Below are 16051 nucleotides of genomic sequence, written 5' to 3'. Positions count from 1 at the left end.
GTGCCGATCCGGGAGGCCAGGGCCTGGCACGCCGCAGCTGCCCCCATGCAGAGCAGCAGGCAAGGTTCGACGGAGGGGGGACACCGCAGCGACCACACCGTCCTCTCACCTCCTATTCCAGTCCTCACTGCGCCTCGGGCTCCATCGGGCGGGCAAGGAAACTAGATCATTGGCCCGGTCTGCAACACTCCCAGGCACTGCCAGTAGCAGGGCGGTGCTCCACCATCAGCAGGGGGAAGACCCAGGCAAAATTCTGCAATGGCACGGGTTACACTTGTGCCACCTGCATCGCGAACTGCAGCTGTCCCTGACGCAGCGGGAGCCGCTCCAGCATGATCCTCAAGAGCCCCAGCCATCTTACCTCAGGTGCGGAAGTTGGAGCCAGGGCCAGGCTTGTCCCGGTCCTCTACCCCCGGGCCACCGTGGGGCATGGCCAGCATTCACAGCACCGGGGTCTCGGCCCGCTCCTCCATGCTCCGCAGGCAATACCAGGGCAGCACATTTCACCACAGATTCTCAAGCGAGCACCACAGCCACCCTGGTCCACTCAACGCCACAGCTTCTATGCGGCGGCCACCAACTTGACTGCTGCCATGCATTATGCAATGCCCACAGGCCTGCGGGATGCAATCTCTGTCTAGCTTAAAAAAGATTTTTCTGCTCTTCCAGCAGTCCACACAAAAGGATGATGGACGGAGTGCTGAACAATGCAAACACTCACACCCAGTCACAGATCTGGGTTTAATCCATCGTTCTTTTGCTCACCATGCCACCCCAGTTTGGACCCAGCCATATGCAAATCAGTCTCGACCCTGGTCCTCATGGGAACAGTCCTGCCCGAACTGCCAAGCCAGGTCCTCCCTGGACCGGCAACAAGCATCCTGGGACCGGTTTCATGATATCACCCTTCATCAGCCAGGCTAGCTTGAATCCAGTGGCACAGTGAGCACATCAACGGCACTTACTTTACTGCTGGCAACCCATCAGTTTGGTTGATGTTGGTCCAACACAAGGATACCTAACGGATAGGGAGCCATGACCAACCGAACCTCACTAAAGTGCGGCCATCTTATCTCGGACTCTCTGGCGCCCCCACCAAAGGACCACGGATTAAACTTTTCTATTTGCAACAGGAAGAACTCAGATAATCTGCATCTTCAAGCTTAATTTCTTATAAAAAAAAGAAAAAGAAAAGCAAAAGCATTTAACCTTGGGACCAGAGACAGTATAGAAACCATCCCTACTGACCAAAGAGAGTGAGTGTATAGGTTGCCCTAGCCCAGAATTAGCACCTCTGCCTTGCTATTATTGAGGTTCAGAAGGATGGTTCTCAATCAGTCATGGAAAGCAGACAATCATGCTTAAATAGTATTTTGAAACTGGGACAAAGGCCTATTAAGGCAATGGATCAGCTGTCTATCACTGGCACAGCATACTGACTTCACCCCAAGAGATCTTATAATACTGGAGCGTGGTGACGCACAAATATAAAATATTGTAAGAAATTGCCACCCGCTTACAGCGGGAAGGAGGGAGAGCTAAGATACGAGTCTTCTCTGTCACAAGAAAAAGCTGAAAATGAAGGACCTTACTTTGTAGTGTGCCCTTCATATAAACTCTCCTACAGCCACCCAGTACAATACTAAGGGCTCTTTCCTTGCACCTCCCAGGCCACAATCACAACTGGTTTATTTCCAGCAGGGTGTTCTCTAGGGATGTGGTAAGTTGACACATGAGATATCTTTCTCCTATCCTAGTTGTTGCTGGGAATAATGAGATGGGGGCTATAGTTACGTATTACAGTGATACCAAAATTGCCCTTTTTCAACAAAGGCTTCATTATTCCTTCCTTCCAGTACGAATGCACCACTCCTGTGAGAAATTAGGTTTTTTGACAGCAACATCAAACCAATGTCACTGTACGGTTCAATAGATTTAGCCCATAAAGAGAGCCTACATTATCATGTGAGCTGGATTTAAGCAATCATTATTAACAGAGTCACCTACAGATATGTAATTAAAGGCATGCTGCAATTTACCTTCTCCACTGAATACCCCAGGGAGGTTGATGGGCAGAACAAGATAACCAGATTCTACTCTGCTACTCTGTTACTCCCATGAATCAGTTGGCTCACGCACAGCAAAGAACTAAGCACACAATCGTTTCAAATGAGGGATGACACTGATGGCACTTCTAGAGTTAGTAAAATTATGAACTACCTTAAACAGTCCTCTGGCTGAGTTAAGATGCCAGGATAAATTAATTGATAAAAAAAAAGGTGAGCAGGAGGCAATGTTTATAGTGACTAATGCCAGAGATCTAATGCTGTCCATCTTGACTACTATGAGTGGTGCAAAAATTAGGTCTATTGTGCTCCAAGCCCTTGGGGTTGCTCCACTCAAAGGTCATTCAAAGAAAAATGATGCTACCGATTAATGCCCCCTAAAACAATGACCATGGATGAGTTCTGGATCATTTTCCCCACAAGCTCCACAGGGTAGAAGAGGGAGTGAAAATCAGTCTGAAATAGGGATTGGACTGAGCGTTAACCTGAAATAGGAAAAGAATAGAAGATTATCCTGAAATAAGGAAGGGAATGAACATTAAATTAGAACAAGGAAGGAGTGAACATTAATCTAAATAGGATTGTGAGGAACATTTTACTTGAATGTCACTTTGATGTTTAACCTTTTAGGGTAGTAATGGAAAGTGTGAAGAACATAAATCTCACCTCACTAGAGACATCTTAATATGGGCTTCTAAAATTAAAAGCTAGTTTAAAACCTCTGAAAGACGAAAACTGGAGACTTTTATGCTCTTCCAAACACTCGGGGAAGCCCATATGTTTACATACATGCACATCGTACACCATACAAAATGGACAATTTCTACACGCAACAGGTCTAGGCCTTCATCTTTCAAGTTGTATTTCACGGCAAGGTTTTACATAATGCAAATGTGCTGCCTTTCAAATCATTTAGAACACTTAAATAAATGGTAACAGTTAAATAGAGACAGCAATTCATTATATACATCGTGTACTAGTATATTAAACACTTAACAGTAGGATTTCTCCCGATTTCCTTTGACCGGGAGAATCGATCCCAGAGTGACCCACATTCCCTCGAAGATGCTTCATTTGCAACCAGACAAGGCCACGACGAGTATTACACCATGCACCTAAATAAGCTTTCACGAAATGATAAACTTTTGATAGAAGCTACACAAACTGATCTTAAGCTGTACTAAGGCTCATGAACCAAAAACTTTGCTTTGAAAATATTATCTAAATAAACCACAACATAAACTTCAATGAACTAACACGTATCACAGCTAAAAGAGTCAATGTCTGAAAACTGAACAGACTTCCTACTCAAGGTTGGGTTAAAGGGTTGTTTATCTGATCCACAAAAGGAAAACAGGGAATTAACAAAGGGTTCACAAACGCGGAGGCTGTTCACACAGATTTAAAACAACTGGAGGCATTAGGAATACTAAATATGACTCCCTGCTTTGTAGGGTACAATAATCTCAGCCAAATAGGATCAGTGCTTCCTAATATTTGACTGCTTATAGGATTTCAATAAAGGAATGTTGTGCCAATAGATTATTATACAATTAGAAGAGATGTGGAGTCTTCTGAGATTTAGTCTTGCAAAACTAATTCCTAATAACGTATACTACAAGGATTAGTCAAAAGAACAAAAAATACTCAAAAGAATAGTGTTCATAACAGAATTCTATTCATGTTTAAGTATGTATTTCTCTATGTAAAAACGAAATTACTTTATAAATGTTGTTAGTTGATAGTAAGAAATCAGATTATTTTGTACAATGTAGCACCCATCTGCAATAGACATTTCACTCCAATTTACAATGCTGCACTGTCAATTTACAGTTTCATCCACATTAGGCAAATCATCACCAGCCCAAGAGGTGCTGGTAAAAGGGAGGAAAACAGGCACCTACCCGCGGTTGATATAAAATCTGAAATAACCTGGTGAAAACAACATTGGTGGGTTTAGAGCACCATAATTCTAACTGAAAATAAATGTGTAGCGTTCCACAGCATAAATGTGTCGTCAACCATGGATCTTCCATGGAAAGGCAAAATCAGAGCCCAGGCTACAAACTGAGGAGTCTAAGATGATTCTGAGAAGGTTAATGACTTGTCTATGGAGAAACCATGAAATTAAGAATATTCATAACAGTCCTTGAACTGGAGCGGCCAGCAGAGGTGTCTGGGCCTTGATCAGCCAGATGTTGATGAAGGGCGTGTGCATTGCCCCATAGTGCATAAGGGCAACCGTAAAAGTCACAGCTTTGGTACAGATAGGCAGGCAGTGCTTAGCCGTCACACAAGGTGTATTAAAAATGCTGACACTAATGCACACCTGAGGTATTTCTAATAGCTATGCCAAAGGTTATTGTGAAAGTAAGCTATCTTTGGGCCCAATGAGCATAACCAATCCACATGCTGAAGAATGGGCAGCAGCTGCACATGGGCCACCGCATTTCCAGAGGAACATCCTAGCTGTGAAGTCCCAGAATTAGGTTAATGCCTTCAGTTTTTTCTGGCGCAACACTTGTATAACAGAATATCGACTACAAGAATATTGTGCTACAAAACATTGTAGCCAAAATACTGACAATGAAAATATTGTACAGGTAAGATTATATAGGCAAGTATACATTTACTATTCTCAACTCCACATCTACGCCCCTTGAAGATGTATGTATCATTAAGGTACACACACATGGAGTTATGTAAAGTAAATCTATACTTATCTATATATACCTAACTTTTCTATATTTTTATCATCAATTATTTTGCTACTATATTACTGCAGCATGGTATTCGGCACTCAATATTCTGGTACCAAACCGACGCAGGAGGTAGAGGCCAAACCTTGTCCTGACTATAACTCTGAAAATAACCAGGTGGCATTTGGTTCCATAAGTTTCAATACTTGTGGGATGCGTTCTGGGGAGTCTGTCGAATTCACAAACAGACAGAATCACAGGATAATGGGGTTGAAACCTAATTTGACAGCTTTAAAGATATCAAATTATTTAGTGTGTGTGTGTGGGGGGCCAGGCACATGAAAATCTAGAATTTCTGCTCACCGCGGGTGCTCTCTGATTTAAAGGATGCTGGTCCCATTAAAATTCAAACTTAGCCCTGGACCTCTGACAAGCAGAAGTGAAGCCTTTCTGGAAGGATTAGAATTAGATTATTAATTACAATAAGTGTCTTAGTGATGTTTGGTTAGCATGGGTTGTTTTCATCAAGCGCTTGACCTGTGCTTCCTGCTTAAGTGTAAAAATTGGTGCTATACTTGACTCATCAATGTATTCCAAGCAGAGGAACTCATTCATAGATGTGTTTGTGGTTGCAAAGCCTCTGATTTGCAAACAGGTTGGGTTTGTGACTGCAAAACATATTTTCAAACTGTATCAAAGCCCTTTTATGGGTTGGAAATGTCTTTGCAAGAAAAACTTGTAAAAGAGTTTCTATGAACCATTGTGGATCACAAATAAGAGGAGATGCTAAAGGGACGCCCTAGTCTGAGTTTGGCGCAGCAATGGAATGTATCAATGCTTTGCAACTGCAAGTGTAGCTGCACATCACAGACCAGACACCATCACCTCAAAAAGTGTGGCATCTGATGTGCAAAGGGGCAACTAGCCACATGGGACAGATTTCGTTTTGAGAACTGTATCTGGCAGCCGATGGGGAGCAGCCAGTTGCACAGAGGACAACTGTTTGCTCCTCCAGATGTGCCTTCAAAATGGAAAACTGCTTTAAAGAAGCACCTGTGTCTTTCATGCGCATGGACTGCTTTAAAATAAACGAGTTCCCATTAGGGAAAGAAAACAGCGGCCCTCTGTACATTTTAAATCCCCATTCACGAGGTGACAGCACTGCAATGTATAATTAATAAAGTTCAGGCAGGTTGTTTTTCTATAGGTCAGACAGGTCACAGGCTGCACTGCAGAATGAGAGGTAGGTCGCAAAAAGTTAGTCCACAGTCTGCATATGCGGACTGTCTGTACATACATCAGGCCCTTACCGCCCTTTATGAGAGGTCTAAGGATACCCACCACTGTTCTAAAGGTGCTTGGCTAACTAATCTCATTAACAAGAAACAGTAATTCATCTTTGGAGGCTATATGGTGAAAGCTGACCTTTGCCATTTTGCATCTTATCACATGCCAGCATTTCCTTCCTGGAATGAATTGCTGCCACAGTACCCAGGGTGAAAGCAAACCGTTGGTAGGTGGAAAGCTTGAACTAATCTAAGCCACTCGTAAGTATCTGGGCCAACATTCCAGTCCATTGTGTTTTTGGTCATTATGTCACTTTAGACTGAGACCAGCCATGTACAAATCAGTCTTGAGCATACTCCATAAGAATAGTCCAGCCCAATCCTCCAGACCGGAAGGCAATAAAAAATAATTTAAAAAATAAGGCTTTTTGCCGCCGCAACCTGCCGCCTTGATTTACTGCTGGGACACCATTACAGGCTCCCCAGCAATCATAGCACTGCTTACATGCTATAAATAGCATGTAAGCAGCATCAGGATTGGTCTGAGCGTCAGTTACTGCCGCTCAGACACAAGCCTGGGTTCTTTGCAGTTTCTCCAGCCCGGCTGTGTATGCAGCTGGGTTGGATAAACCTAAGTGCGCGTGTGTTTGGCCGGCCTCAGACAGTCGGTCAAACACACATGGGCACTTGAGGCACTTTCCCCTCCTCCTCCCTCCCACCTCCCGTGGCCCAGCCCCACCCTTCCCTGCACTGCTGTGCCAGAAGCAGAAAAATAAAACAATAGAAAACTATTATTTTATTTTTCTGCTTCTGGCACAGCCAGTGGGATGACACTCCTTTGCCATAGCGAAGGAGCCACCCCTGCAAACAGTGCCTCTATTTTTATACGAAGCGGAAAGTTACCTGATACAATACGGTGTAATGGCAAAGTGACGTAGGTTAGATGTGCATAGAGTAGAAAATTCTCATCCGTTCTGTTTAGCTTCAACCACGAGCCAACCAAGGACCTTCCTGTTCCCGATAAGGACCGCGATCTTAGATTTGTGGCATTGTGCATATCTGCAAAGATAAAAGGAAATCACGGGCATTAATACTTTACAAAGAAAAATCAAAATAGGGTTTTCTTATGTCAAAACCTGAATCTATCAGAGACAGCTTACGCATAGGAGAACAATCTAGCCAATACTTATATTGTGCAATGCTCCAAATTAGAATTTGTTGGTTGTCTTTGTTCAGAAACTTAATTTCAATTAATTTTATGAAACAACTTGCACCAACAACATGTCTCGGTAAACAAGGACTTTGTCAAGTATCAACAAGTATCCAGTCACGATGTTCGCTGACCTGGTCTTACTTGTTGAGCCTTGAAAATGGCCTTGTTGGACAAACCGTATTTCGGAGGATTGAGTTTTATCCTACATATAAAATAAAAGAAAAATCTAAAAACAATTACAACAGAAGAGATTTAACTTAGTGTTTTTCACCATAACGTATATATTGAATTGAGTTGAGTTAAGGACTACCTTGTCAAAAAAAATTGCATAACACACCACACACAGACAACGACCTGACAAATCGCTTAATGGGTACTGCAGGTCTGAGCGCGAGTGATGATATAATCGCTAATTCAAGCAAAATTAAAGTTGATAGCCACCCAGGCCCTGATACCTCACTTTCACAGCGACTTGGAGTTCATGTAACTAGGATATTATGCCTAGGCACACCTGAATGTTTTCTTATAATACACAAATAAATTAGTCAAGTAACCAGTGACTGCAACTTCAGCCATATTTAAAAGACATTCAGTTCTTGGTTCGTCAGTTTGTAGGTTACAAAGTTAAACCTGAAAGTGAATTTAGCCCTCTGCCAAAATGCAAACACCAGCATGCAATTTGTATCTTTGTTCCAAAACCTGGAGAAGGACTATTAATTTTTGGAAGCATCAGATCTTCATAACAGGTACAAAATAGGTAAAGACTATGTTGGTACACATGAGAGCAATAAAGATAATTTGAAACAAGGTGTAAGATTTTTATTTTTTTATTTTTACTGCAGAATACCAAGAGACTATCCATATTTTAACTGGACGGCGCTTGTAATATTGGGCATTACTACAGGAATAGTTGTATAATACTGGTATTGCTCCACAAGACTCTACTATGTTCAACTGGATAGTACCAGCACTTCTGAATAGGAAATTATTTTTATTGATATAGCACTGGTACTACTGAGCAGGAATTAAATACTTTCAATGAGAAAGCATTAGAATTTCTCAAGATTGTCTTACTAATGAGATACAAGCAACATTTCAAAGATTAGGGTTTTAAAACAAAGGTATAGACAGGCAAACGTGATGTTGAATACTCTATTGGTATTACTTTGAATGAAGATAATTGATGGATGAAATAGAAAGAGGTGGGATACTGTACATTACATATGGCTGCCAATAAAAGTATTTTTAATAACAGGAGATACATGACTAAGTGATAGTAATGCAAGAGGTGTGCTGACACTGTGCTGAACCTGGTTGACGTTATTTTATGAAGATTTTGCAGAGGGCACTATCACTCGGGAGGGTATCCTTGCACTGAACAGGAGTGAGTCTGTGTCCAGCTGCACAGACAGGATGTTAGCTGATTGATCAGAAAGCCTTGGTGAGCTGACTGCAGTGCTAGAACACAGAGAGTTCAGGGAGTCAATCAGTTACACTGCCAGGAGAGGGGAGTAAGAAGCAAGAGACTTAGGAGGTTGCATTCTAGTTAGGGGCACCTTGGTCCCCTGATGGATGTGCACACACATCATGCTTGCGTACTGAGCAGGTGGCAGGGTGAGGGACTATGGGGAAGGGCGTGGTGCTAGAGGCTTAGGGACATGCGCTATGGATATTTCCTAGAGTTAGTGGTGGAAACAACATTTCTGTTGGGAGGTGGCTCAATTTTCTGTATGTTAAAAGGTATCTATCTTAATCTCTATAATAACAATATAAATTAATTGAAGATGCGTGGCTAGCCACAAGATGCTTCATTGACATGGCCAACGGACCTGTTTAAGAAATCTAAAAAACGCTGGTTACATAACAGACCATATATTTTACCATCTCTGAGGCTGACTGGGGGACTCTGCACCGGGTTGTTGGGGAGTATAGGAGCCCACAGTGGCATCAAAGTATGCTTATTAACGCACACAGGTCACTTGCTATGTCACTCCTGTGAGACATTCTGTTTCCTCTGTGAGGGAGGCAGAACATCTCTCCCCAGTAGCTAAAGCTGCCAGGAGATGGGGACAGTGACAAGCCGGTTGGGCCAGAGGCCTCAACAGAAATGACCCTTAAGTTCATAAATGACAGCAAAGCCTTCCTTCAAAGTAAAAATATGTCAAGTGGTATTGATGCCTCGCTGTTCACCAACATTCAAGAAATGCAATGGTTAGAAGGGATGTATCCCTAAACTCGAGAACGCTGAGCAGTAGCAAGAAGTACGACCTATGCTGATACACCTGACAAACTTCTTAGGTCCTGGAAGAGAGAATTGAAGCTGATGAATGTAGAGCCTGGAGAAACGAACACAAGGGTGGTCATAACCACGTAAAGGGGCAGAACGAAAAAACCTCGAAGCTTTTCTTGGAAATTACGTCGTGGGATTTGTTGTCTAACTTTGACCTCCATCCAAATGAGGTACTGCCCCTGCCACTGATTCCCAAGATCCAGATTTACAGGAACAGAGAATGAGTTCTAAAAGCAGCGCAACAGCAGGTTGAGCTCGGACCGGAGTAATCAAAAGCTAAGACATTTCCAAATTATATGAAGCTGTACCGGGACAACAAACGTCCTTACAAGAAGTAAAGAAGACATTCAAAGCCGCTAAACTGGACTATATTCTCCTATGCACAGCAAGGCCTAAAGTGTTTTTTAATAGTAAAATTTATTGGGACACCAGAAGTGGTCTGGATTGGGCTGCTAAGAATGGAGACTTCATACTTAATACTTAGCTTAGATTTAATACGTTAATCTTACAAAAGAAACTAGACCTCATATGGGCGGGGTGGCACTCTAAGTTTGCCGAGAAAGTGTTCCTACCCAGAGATGCAGGGAAACGGCAACATCTATGATCCCCAAAACCTGGTGAGTACCATAGATGTGCACCTCTTCTTACAGGAATATCTATTTAATTAATGCAGTGTCTCATTTATAAAGATGACATGTTTGTGTACCTTAGGTACCCTCGTTGGATGGAGTCTATATTGGTTGATACACTCAATATATTAAGATAGAACTCTGAATTGCGGTTAAACTGGTACAATTCCATGCTGTATCCAGTTCAGGGGTGAGCATGCAATGGCATGGCAGTTCAAACTAAAAATGAAGCGAACCAGCCTCATATACTTGGGTGTTTATCTGACATGAAGGGAGGACACTTGCTGCCCACGTTACCTTCTCCTCCGCTTGGTTCCCTAAAAGTTGACATGCACAGCTGGAACGATCTTCCAATTACTAACACAAGTATAATTGTCCTCTTGAAAGTGGTGTCTCTACCCTGGCTCCATGGATGTAATTTAGGGGTCACTATGGGTCACATTTACAACCCATTGCTTGCACTTGTGACTCCTGGCACTGCTTTTGCAAACCTTGGCCTCAGAGGTAGCAAAATCAGTGCCAAGAACACAGGGGCAGCTCACCATTATGGTAGCATGGGACTCCCATCTAATTATTTTCTGTCCTTTTTCTAATTACACTAGTGAATATTATATTATTCACTGTTAGTGTATTAAAAAATCTAACAAACGGAGGTGGAAGAAGAGCTTCTCTTGCTGCTGAAACCAGTAATAAGAATGCTTTTAATGTAAGTTGTGTGCATGCCTGAGGGTGAGAGTTTGTGTGACATAGGATGCATGTGTGTTAGAGCCTGTGTATCTGGAGTTATAGTGGCAGTCAGTCACAGGTAGTAAGTGAGAAGGAGTGAAACTGTGTCAGTAAGTGATTATGGGTGAGTCAGAGAGTGAGAATGAGTGAGTGACTGCACGTGGATCAGGGTGAATGGGTGACAATGAATGGGTAAGAATGGGTATGAGGGAGTGTGTGATTATGAGTGTGTGATAATAAGTGAGTAGCAGTGAGTGGATGTAACTAAGTGAGAATAACTGATTCAGAGAGAGTAAGAATGAGTGAGAATGAGTGTAAGTGAATGTGATTACGTAAGAAATTATGAGCGAGCGTGAATGAATGAGTCAGAATGAGAATAAGTGACAGTGAGTGAGAATGAGGAAGTAAGAGTGAATGCAAGAGAGTGTGAGTGAGAAACTGAGTGAGTTAGAATGAGTATTAGTGACTATGAAAGAGGAAGAATGGGTGAGTGAGAAAAGAGTGAGTGTAACAGAATGAGTGAGAATGAAGGAGTGCAAGTCAATGCTAATGAACGTGTGAGAGTGAGTGAGTATGAAATACTGAATGTGAGAATGAGTAAGAATGAAGATCTCATACTTGCAAGTCTGCCGTTAGTCCTGCATACTGAACATATTTTTTTGACTTTTTGAAGCACCCATGGCAAAAATACTGGCAATGGCATACTTGAGGTAATTTTAGGAATAATGGTCACCCATGGTAAAATACTGGTATTTGTACAGCAAAGGTAATTCTTGGAATATCGGGTACCTGTGGAAAAATGCTGCTGTTGGTATACTTGAGGAAATTCTTGCCATAGGGGCACCTGTGGCAAAATGTTGCTAGCACACTGGAGGTTAATTCTTGTTATAAGAGGGGAAAACCGTGGCATATGGGAGGGGAGCAACCATGACAAAATGCTAACCCTAACATACAAGAATTAATTTTTAGATAAAAGCGTCACTGATCACATTTGGCCGGCAATAAAAGCAAAATTCTAGCACTGGCATATTGTATGTCATTTTTGGCCTAAGATGACACCTGTAACATGTTGGGGTTCCCATGACGAACTGATGGACCTGGCACAAAGGAGGTAAGTATTGACATATGGGACACCCAAATTACATTTTGTTGAAGACAGGGTCACATCCTGGGAAATGACAGGTTTCTTGGCACACTATAAAAGTACATGAATATTTAAATAGTGCCATTTCAGAGCAAATGGATATTTTGAAACTTTACTTAGTAACTGTGCTTTATAATGCCCTATTTGACCCTATTTGTTTTAAAATGTTCTTCGGGGGAGAACACTGCCAAGCACCCTATGAAAGAGGTCTGTTTCGCTTGCTTTGCCTGTTTGCTACAAGTCAGGGCAATCATTACACAAAAAACTTTCAAAAATCATGCCAGCACCCTAATAAAGATGGTATATAAAATAGGTATTTGTTTGTGTTTTATTAATCGTACAGTTACTACATAACTTCAGCAATGTCAATTATTGTGCATCATCGCGGTTAGGGCCATGTTACATCACGTCCTCAAAGATTCAAGGTCCTGGGCCATATGATATCACTTACTGTGATGTCATTAAATACAAAGGGTGTATGGTGTCAATTCCAAAACCCCTAGCATTTTGGTGACTCGACATGCGCCTGCCTGGCATTTAAACATCCAGCAAAACTATGCAAATATGAATATTGGGGACTTCTTGATGTGTCATCACACACGTGTGCTCCTTTCTGTGGGAGAATCAATCAATCAATCAATCAATCAATCATGGGATTTATAAAGGGCACTACTCACCCGGTAAGGTCTCGAGGCGCTGGGGGGGGGGGGGGAGGGGGAGAGGGGAAGCTACTGGTCGAAAAGCCAAGTCTTGAGGTGTTTCCTTAAAGATAGAAGGTCTTGGGTCAGGCAGAGGTGGAGTGGTAGGGGGTTCCAGGTCTTTGCGGCAAGGTGAGAGAATGATCTTCCTTCGGTGGTCATGCGGCGGATGCGAGGAACGTAGGCGAGGGCGTGGTTGGCGGAGCGAAGGTTGCGGGTGGGGGTGTGAAAGGTGAGTCTGTCATTGAGGTAGGCGGGTCCTGTGTTGTGGAGGGCCTTGTGTGCGTGGATGAGGATTTTGAAGGTGATCCTCTTTGATACTGGTAGCCAGTGTAGGTCTCTGAGGTGGGGTGAGATGTGGTTGCAGCGTGGGATGTCCAGAAAGAGGCGGGCAGATGCGTTCTGGATTCTTTGCAGTTTTGTTTGGAGTTTGTTTGTTATTCCTGCATATAGGGCGTTTCCGTAATCCAATCAGCTACTGACCAAGGCGTGGGTGACGGTTTTCCTGGTTTCTATGGGAATCCATTTGAAAATTCTGCGGAGCAGGCGGAGGGTGTTGTAGCAGGAAGAGGAGATGGCATTGACCTGCTGAGTCATGCTGAGTGTGGAATCCAGGATGAAGCCCAAGTTGCATGCGTGAGAGGTGGGTGAGGGTGCGGGTCCTGGGGAGGTGGGCCACCAGGAGTCGTTCCAGGCTGAGGGGTTGGTGCCGAAGATGATTAATTCTGTCTTGTCTGTGTTTAACCTGACGTGGCTTGATTCCATCCAGCTGGCGATTGTGTGTAGTCCTTTGTGGAGGTTGACCTTTGCGGTAGTGGGATCTTTCGTGAGGGAGATGATGAGCTGAGTGTCGTCAGCGTAGGAGACTATGTTGATGTGGTGTGTTCGTGCGATGTTTCCGAGGGGGGCCATGTACACGTTGAAGAGTGTGGGGCTGAGTGAAGATCCTTGAGGGACACCACAGGTGATGTTGGAGGCTTCTGATAGGAACGGCGGGAGGCGGACTCTTTGGGTCCTGTCCGTGAGAAATGACGAGATCCAGTCCAGGGCTTTGTCGCGGATTCCAGCGTTGTGGAGGCGTATGCGGAGAGTGTGGTGGCACACCGTGTTGAAAGCTGCGGAGAGGTTCAGGAGGATGAGTGCTGCTGTTTCTCCTTTGTCAAGCATGGTCCTGATGTCATCTGTTGCAGCAATGAGAGCAGTCTCGGTGCTGTGGGTTTTGCGGAATCTGGATTGGGAGGTGTTGAGTGCCTTGTTGTCTTCCAGGTACTGGGATAGTTGATTGTTCACGATTTTTTCGATGACCTTGGCTGGGAAGGGGAGGAGGGAGATGGGTCGGTAGTTCTTGGGGTCGTCAGGGTCTGCCTTGGGTTTCTTTAGCAAGGCGTTGATTTCTGCATGCTTCCATCTCTCTGGGAAGGTGGCTGATTCGAAGGAACTGTTGATGGTGTGGCAGAGATGGGGGCGATGATGGTGTTGGCTTTGTTGAAGATGTGGTGTGGGCAGGGGACCGATGGTGATCCGGAGTGGATGGTGGCCATGGTGTTCGCGGTGTCTTCTGTGCTGACCGGGGTCCAGGTGTGGAGGAGGAGGGTGTTGCTTGGCGCATAGGGCTCAGAGGTGTTTGTAGTTAGCTGGTGGGGCATGGGGTTGAAGCTGTTGTGGATTTCTTCTATCTTTCGACGGAAGTGAGATGCAAGTGAGTTGCAGAGCTCCTGTGATGGCGAGGGTTCGTTGGAGTAGGCCCTGGGGGTGGATAGCTCTTTGATGATGCCGAAGAGTTCTTTGCTGTTGTGAGCGTTGGTGTTGATGCGGTTTTTGAAGTGGGTCCTTTTGGCGGTGCGTATCAATTGGTGATGTCTGCGTAGGGCCTCCTTGAAGGTGATGCGGTTGGAGGTGGTGGGGTCACGGCGCCAGCTTTTTTCCATTCTGCGGCATTGTTGTTTGGATTCCTTTAAATCTGGGGTGAACCAGCTGGCCTTGATTCTGTGCTGGATGTTAGGGTGTTTTTTGAGCGGTGCAAGGGTGTTGGCGCAGTCTTCAATCCAGTGGTGCAGGTTGGTGGCGGCTGTGTTGGGGTCTGGGGTCCCGGGGGGGGTCTGGGCGAGGGTGGAGATCAGTTGGTCTGTGGAAATTTTGCTCCAGCTTCGTCGGGGCGGTTGTGAGTGACTGGTTTCTGGTAGGAGAAATGGATGCATCAGTGATCTGTCCAGTAGAGTTCGGTGGTGTGGCTGAAGGCAACGTGGTTGCTGGTTGAGAAGATGGGATTGAGTGTGTGACCTGCGGAGTGGGTCGGTGAAGTGACAAGTTGCTTGAGGCCGAGGTTGGCAAGGTTGTCGATTAGGTTTGTGGTGTTGGTATCGTTGTTATTTTCTAGGTGGAAGTTCAGGTCGCCTAGGAGGATGTAGTCCGTTGAGGTGAGGGCTTGGGAGCTGATGGTGTCGGCGATATCATCGCAGAACTGTGGTCTTGGGCCGGGAGGTCTGTAGACCAGTGTTCCTCTGAGTGTGTTGTTGGCATTTACGTAGATGGTGAAGTGGAGGTGCTCGGCGGACTTGATGATGTTGTCGGAGTTGGTGGAGATTCTTATGGTGTTTTTATGGACTATGGCGATTCATCCTCCTGATTTGTTGTTGCGGTCTCTTCTGGTGATTTTGTAATTATCTGGTATAGCTATTGCTATGTCTGGTTCTGAGGCAGGGTTCATCCGTGTTTCGGTGAGGAAAGCGACGTCCGGCGAGTGGGTGGTCAGTAAGTCCCAGAGTTCAATTGCATGTTTGTGGACGGAGCGGGTGTTCAGCAGGATGCATCTTAGGTGGCAGTCTGTTGTTTTGGTATGGTGTTCGGGTGTTGGCTTGCAGGTGAATTTGCAGGCGTTGCAAGCCAAAGGTCCTCTGGTGTGCGTTGGTGTGGATTGGTAGCAGATGGAGGAACGATCTGGGTTTAAGGCATGGAGTTCGTCGGCGGTGTAATGGTTACAGGTAGTGTGGAGGGCGTGTTGGCCAGGGGGTCTGGCGCTAGGCGCGGTCTCGGCGCGGACGGGCGCAGACGGGCTTGCCTTTGGCACGCCAGCAGCGCGCCCGAGCTGCGGCCGGCATAAGAGGGAAGGAGGGAGGGTGTGTCAGCTGGGAGGAGGGTGGCGTGATCCAATGGCAGAGCGGGGGGGCGGGCCACCAGGGAAACCGAGACGGAAGGCAAGGATTCGAGGAGGGAGGGGGGCGGGGACGCAGCGGCTACGAGGGTGCAGAAAACAAAGGGAAATACTGGCTAAGTCTGGTCTGGAACAGGTGGCAGCTGGCG

At 44.9% G+C, this 16051-nt stretch overlaps 1 protein-coding gene across 2 annotated transcripts in view; it reads right to left on the bottom strand.

Moving 5' to 3' along the window:
• Positions 1 to 16051, bottom strand: part of KIAA0930 (KIAA0930 ortholog) — a 415468-nt gene that overhangs the window by 60847 nt on the left and 338570 nt on the right. For both annotated transcript variants that reach the window (XM_069228262.1, XM_069228264.1), the window contains exon 9: positions 6955 to 7110. In XM_069228262.1, the coding sequence (XP_069084363.1) occupies positions 6955 to 7110 (156 nt within the window). The remainder of the gene's footprint in view (positions 1 to 6954; positions 7111 to 16051) is intronic.

This window comes from Pleurodeles waltl, chromosome 4_1, assembly GCF_031143425.1.
Source record: "Pleurodeles waltl isolate 20211129_DDA chromosome 4_1, aPleWal1.hap1.20221129, whole genome shotgun sequence".
In the NCBI taxonomy this organism is placed as follows: Eukaryota; Metazoa; Chordata; class Amphibia; order Caudata; family Salamandridae; genus Pleurodeles; species Pleurodeles waltl.
Note: the sequence above shows the minus strand (reverse complement) of the source record. Positions and strands in the feature narration are given on the sequence as shown.